Source organism: Chiloscyllium plagiosum, unplaced genomic scaffold, assembly GCF_037043375.1.
Source record: "Chiloscyllium plagiosum isolate Xiang-an unplaced genomic scaffold, Cpla_swu_hap1 HiC_scaffold_10, whole genome shotgun sequence".
Classification (NCBI taxonomy): Eukaryota; Metazoa; Chordata; class Chondrichthyes; order Orectolobiformes; family Hemiscylliidae; genus Chiloscyllium; species Chiloscyllium plagiosum.
This window is the reverse complement of record NW_028270148.1, coordinates 34,128,056-34,149,794: the sequence shown is the minus strand read 5'-3', so window position 1 is coordinate 34,149,794 and position 21,739 is coordinate 34,128,056. Positions and strand designations below refer to the sequence as shown.

General features: G+C 38.5%; 1 protein-coding gene across 1 annotated transcript in view; it reads left to right on the top strand.

Moving 5' to 3' along the window:
* The window catches only part of abcg5 (ATP binding cassette subfamily G member 5), a 34,806-nt gene extending 16,256 nt beyond the window's left edge, over positions 1–18,550 (top strand). Inside the window, exons 7-13 of the mRNA XM_043695632.2 lie at positions 1,645–1,774; positions 3,975–4,188; positions 5,961–6,166; positions 6,615–6,753; positions 9,427–9,612; positions 15,642–15,760; positions 17,397–18,550. Of these exons, the coding sequence (XP_043551567.1) occupies positions 1,645–1,774; positions 3,975–4,188; positions 5,961–6,166; positions 6,615–6,753; positions 9,427–9,612; positions 15,642–15,760; positions 17,397–17,593 (1,191 nt within the window). The 3' untranslated portion in view covers positions 17,594–18,550. The remainder of the gene's footprint in view (positions 1–1,644; positions 1,775–3,974; positions 4,189–5,960; positions 6,167–6,614; positions 6,754–9,426; positions 9,613–15,641; positions 15,761–17,396) is intronic.
* Positions 18,551–21,739: the final 3,189 nt, after the last annotated feature.

Genomic DNA, 21,739 nt, shown 5'->3' with positions numbered 1-21,739 from the left:
TTCCTAGAGTGTGATGCCTAGAATTGTTATAAGTACACCTGCTGAGGTCGAAACAGTGTCCTATAAGTTCATCATAACTTCCCTGCTCTTCAGTTCTATGCCCCCATTAATGAAGCGTAGAATACTATATGCTTTCCAGATAGCTCTCTCCACCTTGTCCTGCTGCCATAATGACCGAAGTACATATATACCAAGGTCTCTCTATTCTTGAATATCATTTGGAAAGATGAACTGTGGGAAGATACAAGGTGGCTTTTAAGACAGATGGGTTAAGTGATTAGGCAATATGATGGTAGGTGGATTGCAATGTAGGGAGGTGTGAGGTTTTTTATGAACAGAAGATCAGAATATTTTTTAAAAGTTGTGAAGCTTCTAAATCCTGATGTTTAAAGAGACTTGGGTTTGCTCTTGTAAGTTACACAGAAATTTAGCATGCAGTTAAGCAAGCAATGAGGAAGCGGCAGTTTTGGTGTACAGGAATGAAGATGTCTCATTACATAATGGACAGGATTTTGGTGAAATCACATCTACAATACTGTGTAGTTTTGATCTCCATATTTAAGAAAATGTTTGTATATTTGCATTGAAAAGAATATAGTGAATTAGTAATAAAATTAGTTACTGAATTAGTAATAAAACTGGAAGTGCTGAAGAAACTCTGCAGCTCCAGCAGCATCTGTGGAGGGACAAAGAATTAACATCTTGAGTCCACTGTGTTATGAAGAAAAGTCATGGTGGACTTCATTTATTCAGTTTCCCGCTCCACAGATGCTCCTGGACCTGCTGAGTTTCTTTAGCACATCTATTTAATAACTTCCTAGCACCTGCAGTATTTTATTACTTTTCATTAAATTAGCCCCTGAGATGAGGTGGGGTTGTCTCATTATTACATACTGAGCAAATTAGGTCAGAGAATGAGAAACGATCTTATTGAAATGTGTAAGATTCTGTGGAGTTTGATCCGGTAGATGCCGAGTGATTGTTTCCACTGAATGGGAATCTAAAACACAGAGACACAGTCTCAGGATAAGGAGCGAATCATTTAAGGTTAGGATAAAGAGAAATTTATTCACTCAATAGGTTATAAGTCTTTGGATTCTTTGCTCCAGAGGGTTTTGAAGTCTCTACCACTGAATACATTTAAAGCAAGGGCTTTGGTCTTTCAGGAAATCAAGAGACATAGGCAGTGGGCAGGAAAGTGGAGTTGAAGATCAGTCATGATTGTGTTGTGTGGCAGAACAGGCTTGACAAGCCATATTATCTGCTCCTGCTCCTATTTGTTGTTTTATTGTGCGTATAACATCAGGGCTTTTACAAATTGTTTTCAATCTCCTAATTAACTTACCAATGTCCTGTGGTTTTGGAGTGCTTAAAGTCATCTTAGGTGAGCAAAACCACATATAATTTCAGGAGACATGAAAAGAAGAAAACAAGTGGTCTGAGTCTGAAATTAAAAGTGAAAAAATGTTCACAATGCAGTTGCTCAGTTGAGACCTGAAAGAAAAAGAGACATTAATAACTTGGATGCAAAGCTATCAAGCTGCATTTCTTCATATCCAGTATTTATCTCTACTTAAGGGAGTTTATCTTTAACAGTCCATGTACAACCCTGTATAATTAGTTTCCTAATGCCCATTTCTCAAGTTGTTTGACAGAATTGGCATAATGACCTGCGGAGAATTGGTGTTTTGTGGTGGAACTGAAGAAATGGTCGAATTTTTCAGCAGCTGTGGCTATCAGTGTCCTGAATACTGCAATCCATTTGATTTATATGGTAGGTGACCTTTCTTCAATCCAATCCTCAGAAAAATCATGAACGCTGTAAATCAGAAATCAACATCTCAATGCACTGGAAGTTTATAACAGGTTTAGTGGTTCACAATGAAAATGATAGGCTGATATTTTGGATCTTGTACAAATAATGCTTTTTTTCTCTCTTCTTAATAATTTTCTTTTCTGATTTGTCCAGTCTTCAATTATTCAAAAAGTTTTAAAAGTCAATTCAACACTTGCTAACAACAGCTTTGTTTCATGTATCACATGTTAAACATCAGAAACTGTTCCAAGGTGTTTAAGATGTAATCAGACAAAAAATGGACATTGAAATGAAGAGAGATATGGTAACCGATTAAAAAGAAAGTAAATTTTAAAGACGGTCTTTAAAATGGTGCAGAGGTGGAGAGACAGCAGGATTTAAGGAGAGAATTTCAATGTGACAGCTGAAGGCACATCTGTCAATGGTAGGGTGATGGGCAAGGGAAGCAAAAAATGGACATGGTCAGAGGAATAGTTATTGGTAAGGAGGGGTGTTGCAGAGCCTGGGGTGAATTTACAGATAGAAAAGGATGAGAATTTGAAAGATTTAAACATGAAGATAATAGTCAGTTGGAAGTAGGTGCAGACCCAATGGAGGACAGGAAGAAGAATATGTTGGGTGAAAGAAACTGTAGTGTGCAGCAGATCTTTGATGATCTGATGAATACAAGGTGCAAATTGTACACCAGCCAAGATAACAATGGAATTGTCAAATCCAGAGGTGACCTGGGCATGGATTAGGATTAGTGACTGAGCAGCTGATGGGTAGAATCAGGGATGGAAATGAATGATGCAGTTCAACAGGGGCTTTATAATGAAGAGTATTTGAGGTTGTAAGCTAAACTTGTGGTTGAATAGGATACTTGGATTACAAACTGTCTTGTTCAACCTAAGACTTATTGAGCTGAAAATGTGTTGCTGGAAAAGCGCAGCAGGTCAGGCAGCATCCAGGGAACAGGAGAATCGACGTTTCGGGCATAAGCCCTTCTTCAGGAATCGATTAAAAAGAAAGTAAATTTTAAAGAGGGTCTTTAAAATGGTGCAGAGGTGGAGAAGGGCTTATGCCCGAAACGTCGATTCTCCTGTTCCCTGGATGCTGCCTGACCTGCTGCGCTTTTCCAGCAACACATTTCCAGCTCTGATCTCCAGCATCTGCAGACTTCACTTTCTCCTCCTAAGACTTATTGAGAGTACTAAGTGCAAGCATATATTCAGTCTTTTCTTGACCTGGATTTCTATCTGATGTACACTTTTGAGAGGTGTTTTTGTGTGTCTAATACTTTAAAAGAAGTATTTAAGTGTTCCACCCACCATGTAGTATTCTTCACTTTGCTATTTAGGCATACAGTGCCATACAGTTCTTAATCAAGAGAATCATTGGCCTCCTGCCAATTCTGTTTTTTGTGATTTTTTTTCATGGACATTTCTTGTGCTGTCCTCTTGAGTTGTTCAATTGGGAGAAAAAGAAAATGGCTCAGCTCATGAAAGCTAAACTTTTTGTATTTGCAGCCTAGTTCAATGGTATCTGCTTTTGATTTTATGTTTTCATTTGATTAAAATCAGGAGCAGATCTCCAATACTGTGCTGACTCAGTGTAGAAGAATGCAATTTCCTTAATTACTACTGTCTGTCCAGTGCCATTGTGAAGGTGCAAGTCTCTTTTTTTTGAAAATAGACAGCAAAGTTCCTTAATTGTATCTAGTGAATAATGAACAGTGTGTAAACAGAGGAAGGAAAGCAATCAATGAAACTTGCAATTGAACAGTACATTGATAAGGAATCCCCTTACCACATGTCAGAGTGCCAGTTAAATGGGCCACATTAGTGTATTGCATGTATTGAATATCATTGGTCTTCCAGTTAACAGCATAACATTTCAGTGTACATGTATAACAGTACCTTAAGAAATTCAGTACCACGAGCAGGATGGGCACTTGAAGTGATCAAGTTAATGTAGTTGTGACCATTGCTCATGCTATTCCCACTGATTCTTGCACTTGCAATTGCAGAAATTTTCAAGCCATAGCTCAGTCTCTTGTTTAAAATTAAGATTTACATGGAAGAAGATATGTTAGGTGTACCATCAGTATGTTTGAAATGAACTGAACACACTCAAACAAAATCATTTGTCTTAATTTGTTCCTTTTGTTAACCTGCAGTGGATCTAACATCTGTTGACACTAGAAGCAAAGAAAGAGAAATTGAAACATACAGTAGAGTCCAAGAGATTTCATTCTCCTATCAAAAATCAAAAATATTTAATAATGTGTTGGAGAATATTGAAGCAGCAAAGCGAAAAAAAGAATCATCATCTATTCCTTTCAAGAACAGAGCATCTCCAAATACGGCTGTTAAACTCTGGATACTGATCAGGTATACCTACATTTGTATATTATACATTACAATGTATATTAGCTCTATCAAAGTATCAAAGTTTTTTAAGTATCAAAATTATTCAGATTTAAATTGTAGGAGATGAAGGGCAATATTTCCCATTTTCACTTCAGAACCTTGCCATCAATAGTTTGACACCATCAAGGACAAAGCAGCCTCCTTGATTGGCACCCCACTTCACAAGCATCCACTCCCTCCACCACTAACCGTGTGTATGATCTACAAGGTGCATTGCAGAAATTCACCAAAGATCCTTAGAGAGCACCTTCCAAACCCATGACCACTTACATCTAGAAGGACAAGGGCAGCAGGTATGTAGAAACATCACCACCTGCACGTTCCCCACCACGCCATTCACCATTCTGACTTGTAAATATATTGCTGTTCCTTCACTTTCATAAGGTGAAAGTTCTGGAATTCCCTCTCAGGGAGCATTGTGGGTCAACCTATGGCACGTGGACTGTAGTGGTTCAAGAAGGCATCTCACCACCACCTTCTCAAGGGCAATAAATGCTGACCAGCCAGCAATGCCCACATCCCATGAATGAATTTTAATAAAAAGGGGGTTAGAAGCCTGCTCTCTGTGGGTAATGATTGTTCACTTATTTTTCCCAAAATTGACTAATTGATGGCTAACAAGTGAGTTCCCTTTCTATTTAAGGATGGTGGCCATGTTCTCAAAGCTGAATGGCCAGCAGCAAGCAGCAGCATTGCGTCACAGAAGGATAGAGATAAAACATTTTGTAAACATTAAGGGTTTCTTTTATTTATTCTTGGGATGTGAGTATTGCTGGTAATGTCAACAATGACTGCCTATCCCTAATTGTCCTTCATATGGTATATGTACACCAACTGTTTTACTTCTATTGCGGTTTGATACTATTGAGTAACATCCTTGCACCATTTAAGAAGATAATGTGGAGTTAATTGTATTGGCGTGAATCTTGAGTAGTGGTCCAGGTCTCTGGATTATAAGTTCAATAACACTATCACAAGGCTAGCAGTCCCCTTTTTTAAAATTAATAGTATAGAACCAGTAACGCAATCAGAGCACTACAGTAATATACTGTAAGATCATTCTCTGCACCCAGCTGTTCCTGTAGAAAATTACAGAATTTGACATAATAAAATCAAAAACATGAGTCATCCTGAGAAAAAAAGATTGTTTTGTTACTTCGAGGTGAATGGCAAAGAGTGACTTGGTAATTAATTGCTGATATGTTGAATTAAGGAAATACACAAGATCAAAAGAAAGACAAAAGTTATCGGTGAAATTAATCCATGCCACTCTTGCCAAGCTCTAATAGGTAAATTATAGTTCTGCCTCTTTTACTGTACCACAATCTTCCCATGGTTAGTACTGGAGGGCAACTGGAAGGGTGCTGGGCTGCTTCTCGATTGCTGTGAATTGCTGTCAAATGCCATCCAGTTCTATTTCCCTCCCTATGAGAAAATGATATATTTTTTCCTCACTTTGACTCTTCCCCAAGATTAATGACACGAACTAAGAATTCATCAGGAAGACAATTATTAATGTAAACCTTCCACATGTCAGTGTCATCAGCCAGTTAGGAAAATTTAAAATATGGGAAACAGAGAATTAATATATTTAAAATATGAGTTTCAAGTTTATTATATAAGTATATATAAATTATACATTTTGTATTACTTTGTAAAAATGTTTTCCATCTCTTAATATATTTGTGCACTTTTGAATACAATCACTGATTTCTTCTCCCTTTTCATTGTAGACGAATTGTAAGGAACTTATCTAGAAACAAGACTGGGATTATCATGCGTCTATCCCAAAATCTGCTCTATGGTCTGTTTGTGGTGTTTTTCTTGATGAAACTGAATAGTGATCCAGAGAAGGGTGCAGTGCAAGACCGAATTGGGATAATCTACCAAAGCATAGGTGCCTCACCTTATACTGGGATGCTGAATGCTGTCGCTTTATGTACGTCAGTAATCCTGTTTTGGTTTATAGGTTTATGTGTGATCAATTGAATTTCAATGAATTGTTGATTATAAAAGTAAATTGTACTTTCACAATACTCAGTACAAAACACTCTAGGGGAGAAACTTAAGTGGGTTGTAGCTCCTTCAGTTCTGCAAAACATAAAACAGTTTACAGCCAACTAATATTGCATATAATGTCTTCAAATGGAAGGTGTATGTTGACTCATGGTTTACTGAAATATGTCTCACTTACATGGAGGGGTAGATTTCAAAGTTCTGGCAATTGTACAGAATTTCTCATGTGCAGGTTATTTTTAAAAAATAAATATTTTGTGGCATTTTCATCACTAAAAATATATTTATGATTTGGCGTGTAAAAGTTTGAACTGTTTATTTTTTATAACATTGGTACTTTAATAATATTTGCTTCTTTATAAAATCTTCAGATCCTTCATTACGGGCTGTTGGTGACCAAGAAAGTTCAGATGGTCTTTATCCAAAATGGCTGATGTTGGTGGCTTATATTATTCACATCATTCCCTTCAGCGTCGTCAGTGTGGCTTTTTACAGCTTCTTTGTCTACTGGTAAGAATTGTTTTTGCTGATCACAGTAACATTTTATGGATATGTTCCAATAAAGAAATGGGACTAAACTAAAAATTTGTGGTTTTGCGTTCACAAGACTCATTTATTTGAAAACTGATATTCTTACTTTGCATTCTTTAAATATATATAGAGTGCTATTCTTTCCCAGATTATTTTGTGCAACATATAAATTATGAATTTAGTAAAGGAAGTTGTAACACAAAATATCATCATAATCATGGGACCAGATCAATCCTGAATTTATTGAAGAACTTTAAATGTCACATTTTTTAGCTCAGGTAAAAAACGAATTGAGAGATTAGTTTTGACTGGTAACCAGTTTGACAAAAGGATACTCTGCCAAACTCCAAACTTGGAATATCTTTTTAAACTGTCAGGCTGTCATATAATTAGGGTCAAATAATTTTACCATCAACCTGGAAGCACGTCATATAACTGCCTGAGAACAGTATGAGGTGCAGGATTGTACAAAGAATAAGAGACAAATTAAAATTAACTTAAAACATCTGTAAATACATTAATTATAGGTAACAGCGAATTATGGAAGAAGATTTCCTATTGTGTGTTCATGACATCGCAGAATTTCTCTGATTGCTTTGTAATTTTGATAGTATTTGCATTCAGGAAGTATAAGTTTACTCTTGTTCACTATTGATCAGAGGAAATCTTCGTTTTGGGATCATTTACTTATGGAGATAATTTGGACTTTTGGTGACAATATAAAGTGGCTGATATTTTGAAAGGCAGTTGATTTGATACGGAAATGGGAATCGGAAGGTATGCATAATGAACAGCTGATTCCACAGCAACCATTTTACACTATGACCCAAACTAGAAACAGCCCAAATAACTTGACCAAGTTCTCTCCTTAATTAACATGTAAAAATAATTAGAATATCATCTCCAGGCAAGGTCAAAATTTAGCTCTCTTAGAATACTAAGAGTGCAATGTTTCACTTTGGGCAAAATTGGTGATTCGGAAACAAGTTGTTACCAAACCTGCACAGGCTTTGACATGTCTTTTATTTCTAGTATTTCCACTTGACCACATTTACTATCAGCAAATACAAAACCTGTCATGAAATAATTTCTGATATATTTAACAATGCTACATTTGGATTAACATAGCTGAAGACATATTTAATACAAAAATGAATTGTGTTAATCCTGTGCATAATCTGATTTTAAATTATTGAAGATTGTTTAAAAAAAATTACAGGCCATTTGGTTCTTTTGGGGTTTGACAGTCAGTTTCTTAGTAAGTTCAAATAAAATTAATTTTAAAAGGTTTTGAAACATTCCTTTTGGCAGCTTAATCAAGGTCCTATAAACAAGCACAATTAACAAAAGCTCTGAATAGTGATTAATTCATTCTGGGGTTGTAGCCAATTTTGTGACTGAGCCTTGCTTTTATTACAACACTTTTCTAAATCAGCACCAGAGATCACAGAGACTCAATTTGTATGGAACATAATTTGCATTAGAAATTCCTCAATCCTGGATTCACTGATTTTGGAAATATTGTAGAAAAGAAAATATCACAATTGCACTGTAATTTCCAGCCATGTATGGGCCAATTTACAAAGATAAATGGCATTTCAAAGGATTCAGAAGTCTGAATACAAATGCAAAAGTTGGTTAAACTGGGATTTTGTCAAAATATTTGAAATAATCGGTAAGCCAAATGTAACCTTTTACTTCAAAGAATGCAAGAACAGAGGGAGTCAATGGGAAAAGTGAAAAGTGTTTTTTAGAATAGATGTCAGAACAATACATTTGACTTATTAGGTTTGGTCTTGAGTTGCAGAATGACCTATTATCTCTATTTTTTCTCAATGCTTCGATTTCCTACCCATTATGGTTTTATCCTCTACAATATGTGGGCGGCACGGTGGCACAGTGGTTAGCACTGCTGCCTCACAGCGCCAGAGACCCGGGTTCAATTCCCGCCTCAGGCGACTGACTGTGTGGAGTTTGCACGTTCTCCCCGTGTCTGCGTGGGTTTCCTCCGGGTGCTCCGGTTTCCTCCCACAGTCCAAAGATGTGCAGGTCAGGTGAATTGGCCATGCTAAAGTTGCCCGTAGTGTTAGGTAAGGGGTAAATGTAGGGGTATGGGTGGGTTGCGCTTCGGCGGGGCGGTGTGGACTTGTTGGGCCGAAGGGCCTGTTTCCACACTGTAAGTGATCTAAGTAATCTAATCTAATCTAAAAAAAAATACTTAGAATCCCTACAGTGTGGAAACAGGCCGTTTGGCGCAACAAGTCCACACTAACCCTTCGACGAGTATCCCACCCAAACCCATTACTCTATATTTACCCCTGACTAATGCATCTATCCTATACATTCCCGAACACTATGAGCAAGTTAGCATGGCCAATACACATAACCTGCACATCGTTGGATTGTAGAAGGAAACCAGAGCACCTGGAGGAAACCCACGCAGACATGGGGAGTGTGCAAACTCCACACAGACAGTTGCCAAGGCTGGAATCGAACCCAGGTGCCTCACGTTGTGAGGCAGCCGTGCTAGCCACTGAGCCACCATGCCGCCCTATAATCTTAGAGATTATAATCATTTTTGCTTCTATAATTTTTATCATATGGAGAAGAAAGTTATTTTAATTTATTGTACTTGCCTGTCTTGTGTTTCAGGACTTTGGGAATGTTTCCAATGTGGAAACGGTTTGGATGTTTCTTTGCTGTACTCATAGTGCCACATCTAGTTGGTGAACTACTGACACTGATCTTACTTGGTGTTGTTCAGAATCCAAATATCGTAAACAGTGCTGTGGCTTTAATTAATGTAGCAGGAATTCTACTTGGATCAGGTTTTTTAAGGTAAGAGATTTTGGAATGCAATATATGACCCATATAGCATTGTTGAATATACTGTTATGCAAGGATAGACCTCTATATTTATAGAAATGTCAATATTGGATTATGCTACATTTGGATCTATGTATGACCTGTCCTTTGTTATTACAAATGTTTTCAAAATTAGCAGTTAATTACTTGGGGATATGTGTAAGCCAAACCAAATAGCCTTGGCCTAGTAGAAATGGGATAGAATTGAGCTGCAATGAAATGCATTGACTTATCACTCAGTACGGACATTAAAACCTTCAAGGACACTTAGGAGGAAAGAGCATGCATCTGCCTCTTTCAGGCCTACTTTCAAAGAACAATACAGCACAGGAGCAGGCCTTTCGGCCCTTCGAGCCTGCACCAACACCTTTTGCCCTTCCATTACTAAAGCTGTCTCCACTTACAGGATCCGTATCCCTCTATTCCCTTCCAATTCGTATATTCATCCAGGATTCCCCTCCTCTTCATGTATTCGTCCTTTCAACATTTGGCAAGCCTTCTGCAGAGTTTCATGCAGTTTTGAGGTCTACTAGACATTGAGAAGATGAGCCAATACACTTGAAGGGACAGACATTTTGCTAAAAAGTATTTTCATTCAAGTTTCTGACATTTCCTTGTTAGTTCTACCTTCGATGTACATAATAGAAACTAAATTAATAAAGGTATTATTTACTGGTGATGAGTGAAAGCAAACCTGAGTAAAATATTATCACAAATAATTCTGATTCTTTCAGACCCCTCCAGAATTTCACAATTTTATGATAAAAGATTGCAAGGCTAGTCCTAGCTGTTCCAGATAGTTACAACACTTCCATCTAATTGACAAAGTGGAAAATTGCCCAGCAAGTCTATCCACAGCATATTGAATAAGTCAATGTCTAGTAGTTGACTCTTAAAGACTGGAAGCTTGCAACAAACGCTTCAAATAATAATCCTATATGCAATTTGAAAATATCTTTAACAAATGTGAGGTGCTGCATTTTGGAAAGGCAAATCAGGGCAAGACTTATACACTTAAGGGTAAGGACCTAGAGAATTGCTAACAAAAAGACCTTGGAGTGTAATTCATAGTTAAAACGGGAGTTGCAGGTAGATAGGATAGTGGAGACGGCGTTTGGTATGCTTGCCTTCATTGGTCAGTGCATTGAGTGTAAAAGTTGTGAAGTCATGGTTAGGCCACTTTTGGAATGTTGCATGCAATTCTGGTCTCCCTGCTATAGGAAGGATGTTGTGAAACTTGGAAGGGTTCAGAAAATATTTACAAGGATGTTGCCAGGGTTGGAGGGTTTGAGCGATAAGGTTAGGCTGGACTGTTTTCCCTGGAGCATCGGAGGCTAAGGGGTGACCTTATAGAGGTTTATAAAATCCTGAGGGGCAATGCATAGAGTAAATAGACGAGGTCTTTCCCCCAGGGTGGGAGAGTCCAAAACTAGAAGACGTAGGATTAAGGTGAGAGGGGAAAGATTTAGTAAGGGCCGAAGGGGCAACTTTTTCTTGCAGAGGGTGGTGCATGTATGGAATGAGCTGCCAGAAGATGAGGTGGAGGCTGGTACAATTAAAAGGTATTTGGATGGGTATATGAATAGGAAGGCTTTGGAGGGACATGGGCTGGGTGCTGGCAGGTGGGATTAGATTGGGTTGGGATATCTGGTCGGCATGGATGGGTCAGACCGAAGGGTCTGTTTCCATGCTGTACATCTCTATGACTCTATGAAATAGGGCTAGATTTATTTAGGATAAATATGATGAGTTGGACCAAAGGGTCTGTTTCTGTCCTATATATCCCTATAACTCTAAGTCCAATCCAATTAGTTGCCTCTCCATCTGTCCACCATCTAAATTAGTAAATGGAGTGTGTAATTGGCAGTGCTTTCAAACAACTCTAGCACAGTATTCACCTGCTCAGCTTTGCTCAGTTGGAGGTAGGTCAGAGAAGGTTCACTAGAGGGATTGTTTTATGAGCAAAGAATAAAAAATTACAACATTATTCATTGAAGTTTTGAAGAGTAAGTGGTGATCGTTTTGAAATATACAGGATTCTTAAGGAGCTTGACAGGGCTAAATGCTGAATGGATGCTTCCCTTCATGGGAGATAGGCAGGAGACTGGAAGAACACAGCAAGCCAGGCAGCATCAGAATGTGGAGAAGTCAATGTTTTTGGTGGAACCCTTCTTCAGGATCTTCAAAGGAGAGCTTAGGACCACAGAGCATAACCTCAGAATAATGGGTCATCAATTTAGGACTAAGATAAGAAATTTCTTCTCTCAGAGATTTGAGAGTCTTTGGAACTCCTTGCCACAGAGTTCTGAGAGCAGAGTCCTTGAGTGTATTTAAGACTGAGATAGATATATTCTTGATCAGGAGGAGTTCTGGGGAAAACATAGGGAAGTGGATGTGAGGAGTGTCAGGTCAGCCAGGATCTTAATGAATTGGACAGCAGGTTTGAGGGGCTAAATGGCCTACACCTGTTCCCATTTCTGATGGTCATTTGGTCTTTGAAGTTAAACAAAGCCTTTCTCAACACTGGGAGCAACAAGACACATTATCCAAGTGTTCCAGATAAGATTCTCACTAGGGAGCAGTGAGATGCCTATTAATGGGGATGTTTACTTGTCACTACCCTCATTAATACTGAAACTTACCTCATTAATATGCAAGCTGCTACTCTACCATATGCTGGATAGAAACTAGATGCCGAGAATTCCCATCTCAAAAGTCTGAGTGGGTGTCTGATAACTCCAGCTTACCACTCACTCCATCTTGGACACTTGACACCTGCATTTCAGAGCATGCTGTATGAGCAGCAGCCACACATTCCCATGTTCACAGATGCTGGTATACAACATGTGCCAGCCTCCCCACATCATTGTGGTTCATCTCCAATCCATATAAAGTATATCTTTACACTGTAATGCTGCACTTTCAAGCGCACCTGCAGTTATTACCAAAAGGTTGCTGCGAGGACAATTTGCAGACAGGGACAGGCACCCAGCTAATGGATTGGACCAAGCCACATCTCCAGGCTGCTGGGTTGCTCTCTTAGTGCTCACTCACTTAATGCCTACCTGGATGTCGACATGAATGCCTTACTTTACCCTGTGTCCTTGTGCTTGGCACAGCTGAAAGGCTTGCCTTGCCTTGCTGTTCAGTGCAGATACCAAGCTAGGCAGTGTATCAGCAGTCATCAGACAGGGGTTGGACGTGTGGCTGGGTGGCTCTGTTACATCGATATCATACGTATCTGCTCAACAAACACTGTTTTTCAACTAAATGCCATGTCTCCAAGTTGAAGGGGTAGCTCTCCAAGTTAAGTGGGGGAAGAGTCAATCAGGGATCCAGTCAGTCAGGGGCAGTGTCCATTCACAGTCCAGGTGCCTAGGCACGATCAGTTGCCCTCTTGGAGCAATCACTTTCAATGGCTCCATCTCAGTACAGTCTGGGGAATGGGACAATGTAGACATTGGGGTAGAAGGATCAGATGGAGATTTTAGGCAGCAGAATGGGATACAGAACAGAAAAAGGGTGGTAATAGGGATAATTCAATGAGTGTGTGTGTATCAGGGTGGGGGGGGGGGGGGGGGAGTTACTGGTAATGGGAGAACATAGGATGCTACACAAGAGGAGAGGCAGGCAATAGGCAGTCACCACCACAGTTGTCGCATTGTGGGGACTGTGCAGCACAATGGCATTGCCAAACCCTTGTGGCAGAGCTCAGCAGGTAAGGAAGACTGGCAGACTCAGTTCAAGGTGGTGGATCAGGACATACTAGGCTTTGATCAAAGGCTGTCCAGCGAGTGCTAGGTGGAAAGACATTGGGGAGGGAGGGGCTACCTGATGACCAGGCAGAGCTTGGTACTTGTCGTATTTACCACGAACTGCATTGCTTTCCATGATCTGCAGCTTGCTAAAAGTGTCTTATGTGCAGTGATGGCTTCCATGGCTGATTAGGTGTTGGGAGAGAAAGGTTCATTGCTCATTCAGCACTTACACACTGCTACTTTCTCTTTGCTAAATGAGTGGTGGAGCACTCATTGAATTAAGATCCTGTGTCAAAGTACCAAGATGAATTCTTTCATTGCCCTCCTTGTTAGAATGTAACATGCTCCTCCATAGAGTGAGACATGTTAAGCTTTAATTTGGAGTTGATGTAACTTGACTGTTCTATTCCTTATGTGCCTCACAGCTATTAATTGTCAGCATGTCTGCTGGACCCAGCCAAGCAGGTGTGATCATCTCTGTTGCTACTTTGCAGTGAAAATGTGGAGAGATAGAGGACAAATAGATACACCTGTAATTTCTGGTGGAATCCAAACAATTTCCACCACGTGAAGAGATCACAACTGAAGGTCCCTCAGAATGTGACAGAGACAAAGGAAGACCAGAGTGTTTCATCCTCGATGCCTGAAGGTGTGGGTGGTGTTTCCCTCCTGGTGACCATCAAAGTGATGGCTTTATTAAACATGTGTGTGACTGGGTCGTTGCAGGGAGCCATGTGGGATCTCTCAATCATGGCTTTATTAAACATGTGTGTGACTTGGTCGTTGCAGGGAGCCATGTGGGATCTCTCAATCATGGCTTTATTAAACATGTGTGTGACTGGGTCGTTGCAGGGAACCATGTGGGATCTCTCAATCATCCATCCACAAATGTATCAAGACTGTAATCGATGCTATTTATGCCAAATCACATCAGTTCATTTCATTTCCATTTGACGAGGTCAGTGCTGTAGCCTGGATAGTAAAATTGCAATGAGAAGGCCACATCGTCATGCAGAGTCAATATTAATGTGGTGCTGGAGAAGCACAGCAGGTCAGGCAGCATCTGAGGAGCAGGAAAAAAATCAACGTTTCAGGCAAAAGCCCTTCTTGACCTGCTGCGCTTCTCAGCACCACACTAATCTTGACTCTGATCTCCAGCATCTGCAGTATCCACTTCTGCCCATATCTTCATGTAGCTAGGTTCATCGATACAAAATGGTTCTATTCTATCAATGCTCAAGAGATCTGTGACCGTCAGTACCACTTTTTAGAAGTTTGCCCCCAGTACCCTGGGAGTTGCCATTATTCTTGAGAGTTCTTGTTTTCCTGCTCTGTTTGAGGGCACTGATGCCTTACGGCATGGTTACTGGGGACAAGGGCTCCCCTCTACAACTGTGGCTGATGACTCCAGTATGAAACCCTGTGTCTGAAATGCAGCATAGATGCAATGCAACCATTCTTTGACCAGGGCTATGGTACAGCAGGCATCAAGCAGGCATTCACTGCTTGGATTAGTCTGGATAAAGTGTGCTGCATAATTCTAGCACACTAAGCTCTCCACATCTGAAGCTGGCAACAAAGGTAGAGCCAGAAAAGTCTTCCTAGGAAGAGGATGAGCATCACCTTGTTCATGACAGAGCGCAACCTTGTCAAAAATTACAAACCATAGTAGACCCAATTGTAAACCCAGTTTCAATAGATGTGCATTGGATATAGTGATCATTCATTGACTGTAAAGTACCATTTGTCTTCAGGCGGAGAAATGCAGCTTTTATTTGTTTAATTTCTGTTTACTCTTGGTTTCTATAAATATAAGTTAACTTTTTGCATCATCTGAAGGCTTTCCTGTATATGATGGCCTCACAGTAGTAATGTTTGGTTACAGTGGACTTTGGGAACGGCAGCAGTGACTTAGCGGTTTGTAAGGTGAGATTTGCCTATGGACTGATAAAGTGTGTGGCCTGGCACATAAATGGCAATACGGGTAGGAATGTGTAGTTGGTATTGCAAGGTAGTGTTAGCTGTGCCATCTCTGTGCTGTAGCACAGGTTTGTGGTTACTGGGTCACTACGTTGTTGGTGAAAGACTCTTAGAACAGTAGAAGTATATTTAGTATCTAAAGGAAATGATGAGTGAAATTAAGGGGATAAATGTGTGAATATATTGTATTTCAGAAAACTGGTAAATAAGCTGCTGTGAGGCAATATGATTTAATATTGACTTCCTTTAATTTTATAACCAAAGAAGTGCAGAAGACATGCCCGAACCATTCCAGTGGCTGAGTTACCTCACGTTTCAGAAATATGGAGTGGAAGTCCTGATGGTTAACGAATTTTATGGTTTAAATTTCACATGTGTCAATGGTGAGTGTTTAATTTGAGGGCTTAAAATGAAATAAAATGGGATGAACTTTGCACTTCATTTATATAAAATTAGCTTTGTTGCTGTAACGTTCAAGGTTGCCGACTTAGATTCAAGGTTACTCACTCACCTTCAAGGTCATTATTAAAGTAAGTAGAGCCATATGTTTTACAATTATTGCAAATCAGCAAGGGCATGTTTCACAAAACTTTGAATAATCAATTAAAAAATAAAACTAAACATGGGTTTTGCTGTGTCACAACTGGCTTGCAGAGTTTGCTTAAAAGATTTCATAGTTAAATACTAAGAGTTAACATGTTAAATAGCTCATTTAGAAATTGGATTCATAAATTGCCAGGTTTTTTTGTGGATTTGACAGTTTTGAAATGTAGTTTTTAAAATGACTTTTAAAATTGAAAGCTACATTTTTAATAGATGCACAAAAAAGGTTTGTATATAAGATATAAAATATTGATTCCATGGAAATTAAGTACAAAAGTTCTGACTTTCCTAATAAAGGCTGCTGGTGATGTAGAGTGAGAGTGTCAGAGTCCAGGGGAGCTTTTGGGTGGAGTGCTAGTCAGGGTGCCTGCATGATGGCATGGATCTGTTCTATCCGTCATGTCTGCATTTTCTGATTTAATTCCTGACTTAATCTGCACTTTTATCAAGATTTTCAATTTTCTCCCAAGTTCTTACCTCATCCTCATGTGTCTTAGAAAAATTTAACATTTTATATGTTCTTTATTTCATCACCTGATACAAAGATTATATCAGCCTTCCAAAAAAGCTCCCATTTTTCCCTGTAATTTGATTGAACTTCAGGTGACAGACCTTTTTGTTTATGATTCCAATGAAGTATTTATTCTTTTTTTTTCACTTCTGAAGAAGCATCCAATCCAGAACAACAATTTGCCTGTTCTGTTTGTAAATGATATTCTTTAAGGATATGGATTTATTGAAAAGTGATAAACATAATCTATTCTATGAACTAAGGAGTGCTTTGCTTTCAAAGATTTTGGTACCTCGCACAAAGATTAATTGCCTTATTGACAGAATATAGTCATGAATATCGAATCATCTTAAATTTAGAATATTAAAGTTAAGCAAAGCAACGTGATTCTGTGTTGAAAGGTGTGGTGAAATTTCACAGGGTTCTTCTTGTTCCCGATATTCCGTGCAACCTGTGAAACATGTCCAGTACTGATAAGTTATACAAGCGTACTTCATACAAGTACAGCTTTTGAACTTTCTCCCAGCTTGTTCGTTATCTCGTTAGTTGCAGTCTTAGATTGGTATAGTTTTGAAAGAATGCTAATTGATGCGGCTAAAATAACTTTTTGTAATATTTATTTTTATCACGTTGAAAATCATAATTTATTTGCAATAAGTAGGACCATCGTTTACAGTTGTTTCAACATTAACTAAGATAGATGATAACAAAAGGCCTTTTATCATGAAAAACATTTATGGCTTTTGTCAGAAGTAATTGTGCCAACTCGTATCGTGTTGTGACAAACTAATTGTAGTTTCATGGATAGGTATTATAGACAAAAGGTCGTACAAATTTTATTTATAATATGCAATATGAGATTCCAAATCACTAGTAACCGGTTGTTTTGATATTTCTACCCACAGGTGAACAGTCATCTCCTAACAACACAAACATTCCTTGCTGGTTTACACGAGGAATTCAGTACCTTGATTCAACATATCCTGGTGCACCTTCTAGATTCGTGTTTGATTTTCTAATGCTGTATGCTTTCTTGCCTGCTCTGGTTATCCTTGGCATTATTAGTTTCAAGGTTAGAGATTTAATCATCCAGAGGCACTGAGGACAAAAGGGCTGCATCTTGAGATGCTTACAACACTCCTGAAAGAATGTGAGGAACTTAATTATGGATCTTCCTTTTGATTGTTTGTTTTTCTCTTTTCCTTAAACTTCATCTGCTGAGGTATAGGTGCAGGGTTTGGTTGCCCCACCATACTTTGGACACTGCTAATATTGTCAGACTGGTCAACATAGCTCAGTCAGTTTAATCCTGTTCTCAAATATACATCACTTAGGGGGATGTTAAAGAAAGAAGAGCAGCCCTGACTGACATTTTACCCCCTTTTATTCCACCCTGACACCTTGCTTGCCACTTCAGATAAGATTGGCCTAGTACAGATTTGGAATCAATCTTAGGATGTTCTTGGTCTGTATGAATTAGCTTTATAACGAACATACTCACTAGGTCATGAGGAGATGGAAGAGATCCTTTACATTTAAATAGATTTGGAATTGGAACCTTCATATTTAAATGAAAAGTGATCTAGAGTGGACTTAGGTAATTTAAAAAAAAGTGGTGTGGCCCATAATATAGAATGCGGCATCAGGTCTGATAACTGGCCATTTAACACTGGTCTTAATGATTTTGGAAAATTATCCCCCCAGAAACCCAATTCTAAACATTCTGTGGCACAATGATATCAAATTGATGTCATAAGACTATTTTAACAAAAGATGTTATGTAAGTTCTTGTCTTTTAAATATAACAGATTTAATGTAGCTATTTGGCCATGATTTATTTTCATTTCATCTGGCAGGTTTTAAGTTGTAGAAATTTATTATTTAATGTAATATCCACCATATATTTTTAGCATAATTGTTTTGAAAATGTTTTTGAAGAGAGCACATTACTACATGATCAAGAAATGGTTTACATTTTCAAATTATATTGTGATTTGTAAAACAAATTGTGAGAATGTGTACATATCATAGGAAATAAAGCTCATTTATCCCAAGGGTATATTTTGAGGTACATTTTGCTTTATGTTCAGTTTAAGTTTTACTAGTTAGTCAGTATTTTTATGGATACAATTCTCAAATATTTGGTTAAATAGTTAATAGAAAGCTGTTCTTGTAAACTGCAATTAACTTCTTCTGTGAGGTTTTCCAGGCTCTAATTGAGGTGGTCTTTTGACATTTACAGTCAACAATTGATTGGCTGTAAAATTCTGAGAAATGTAAAGTGCTATAGAAAAGAAAAACTCTATTTCCTTTCTGTGTAAACAATTTGACAAACAGTCTAGTGTAGTTATCTGCCCAAAGATGGGTTCTCTGCTCATATTACTCCACCTCAAGGTCCTGCACTTTTCCTCTTTGATTTTGTATATGTGAGACTTTTATCAGTAGCCCTTAAGCTGTATGACAAAGGAAAAGAATACAAGATGGTTTCACTTGCTTTCAGTTGTTCCTTTAAAGTGTGACGATATTACGGCTTTAAGAGGTGCAGTTTGTCCTGCTTTTTCTTCCAAAGAGAGTTTGAGGCTGAGATAACAAGCAGTCTATTCCAAGCCAATAAACAGCTTATGAGGCCTTAGATTTTTTTTAACCCAAGGAACAATGAAGCATGAATGTGTGGATTTAGGCTTCTATAGAACCAAGTTTTAGTTTGGCTTTCTCAGTTAACTCAGCCACATTAAGGAGATTTAAACAATCCTTGGATGAACACATGGATGATGATGGGATAGTGTAGGGGGACAAGCTGAGAATAGTTCACGGATTGGCGCAACATTGAGGGCTGAAGGGCCTGTTCTACACTGTATTGTTCTATGTTCTTTCAGTAGTTGCTGGAGTCTTGAAGCTGGATATGGAAGCTGTTGTTTCTCTCTGTTACAGCTAAACGCTGAAGTTCTTTCTGTTGCCAGAACTGCAAGTGAGACGATCTATTTTATTGAATTTGCCTTTGTCAAAGTGCGCTTACGGCATGTTACTATATTGGAACGGTTGCTGTTTAGTAGTTAAATAATCTGTTATTTTATTAAGTTTTCCAATAGAGTTAAGTTATTCCAATTCTTTCTTTTGTTTGTATTTTAACTATAAGGTAAGAATAAAGTGTGTTTTGCTTAAAGCCGAGTAATATAACCAAACAAATTATCTCTGGAACACAGCAGCTTAAACATGCCTTTAAGTAAAAGTTAGGGTCTATACTATCCCATTGTTATATCTGAAGGGAGTTTGGTCTGGTTCATTACAAACGAGGGGCTCACCTAGTGTCATGAAAGCTGAAATTTCCTTCGCTTTCTCAGATAAAGGTATCTTTTTCAATAAGTCCAGCTTCGAAATACAAGTTGCTTGTCCCACCTTCTCAAGTCTTCCAGCTGTGGAATAGGACACAAAGGACCTCTGGCACATTTAGACTGTCCCTTCGGATATGGATGACTATTTATCCCTCTGGTGTTATGGGTCCTGAGGAGACTAAAGGGCCAAATACTGGATCTGCAAGTCCTGTTAGAGATGCTGCCTGCTGAAGTGGGCGGTGGACATATGGAAGCAAAATTCTCTGCTTGTAAGCAACTATTCTCACTTAATGTTCTAGCTCTTTTGCTGTCATCAGCCAAAAAATAACTGGTTCCACTGTTCACCAAAGTTTGTAAGTCTGAACATAAGACCTTTACCTGGGCTTGGTTATGAACTGAAAGAGGACATGAATGATCATCTTGACATCTCAAATGACAGCACTACTGTGAGTATGCTAATTCTGCATCTGTTACTTGTGTATGAAAAGAAGTTAGATCTCAAAAATCAGCTAATCAGAACCAGTTGTCTTCCTTGCTTTTCTCTAACTTCTTCCTTTTTCATTAGTGCCACTTTAGAGAATGAGTACCAACAATAGAAAGATCCTCAAATAGCCTTACCAGTCAGTTACACAAAGATGGATTATCTTGTTTTAATACAATAGTTCAACCTGCCTCTTATTGATCAGTTCTCCATCTCAACCTTTTTTTCATTTCCTGAACTTGCGCCTGTCCCTCAACAGGTATGAATTCATGTCATACTGTGTTGAATAGCATTGGAGCCTCTTGCTCTTCACACCCTATTGTGTTTTGGATAGCATTTTACAAGTTAGATGTACTTGACTGGGGCATTGAGTCTATTTAGAATAGAAGGAGCTGAAAGGGCCTCACTGAACACAGCAACAGCCAAACTTCACTCTAGATTTCCACACTAGGTTTCTGTTTGAGGCATAGATTGACGTAAACCTGTGTACAATTCCATTTCCTGATTTGAGTTTAGCGTTTCATCATTGTACCTTCTGAAAAAGCATGTAGTCTTAAATGTAACACATTTGCTGCAGAGAATACAGAAAAGTGCTTGTTCAAAGTAATTGGGGACACCTGTTCTTGGTGTCAAAGTATCAGTGTAAATAAGGTGATAACATTTGTTCACTTGTGGAATGTGTGGCAGTACTTCCTTCTCATGTCAGAGGCACATATTTCACAATAGGATGTAGAATAACTAAACTGCTGGATTATATCAAAAACTCTGAACAAAACTCATACTCAGTAGGAAAAAAAACTTGTAATTTAATAAACTGGGTGGAATATGCACATAATAGAACAATCCTGATGCATTTCCATGTATACAACACTGAGCAGATTTGTATTTATGAAGCTCGATTCCCTCATTATGACTGTGCTGGAATGTGAATGCCTCATTACCCTTAAAAGGCTAGGAAAAAACCGACATAGTAAGGAAATTGGAAGATGTTTAGGTGTGAGTGAGAGAGAGAAAACATTCTTCTATATATTACATTCACTGATTGAAGGGTTCAAGAGATGCAGAGACAAAGAGAGAGAGAGAGAGAGAGAGACAGAAGCTGATGGAAAATTAACCATTTATGGTCTGATTTGAGTGAACACTGGCTTGTCATGGATTGAATCTTTGTGTGTTATTTCTGGGAACTTGAGATCTGGGAATGTTATGAATTTAATTTGCATTCTGGGAATCCAAGATGACTTTAAAAGAAAAAGCCATTTTGTAGGATAATGATACTGAACATGTTAGCTGAGCAAGGTTACCTCATGACCTTTTCACTAGTCTCTTGTTATAATGTACTAGCCAAAGCAAATTGACTATTTGGCCTGGCTGGATCCAGGTTTCCCACTTTGATGTGCATGTAGCTTCCTCTGCAAACTTTTGCCATTTTATTGCT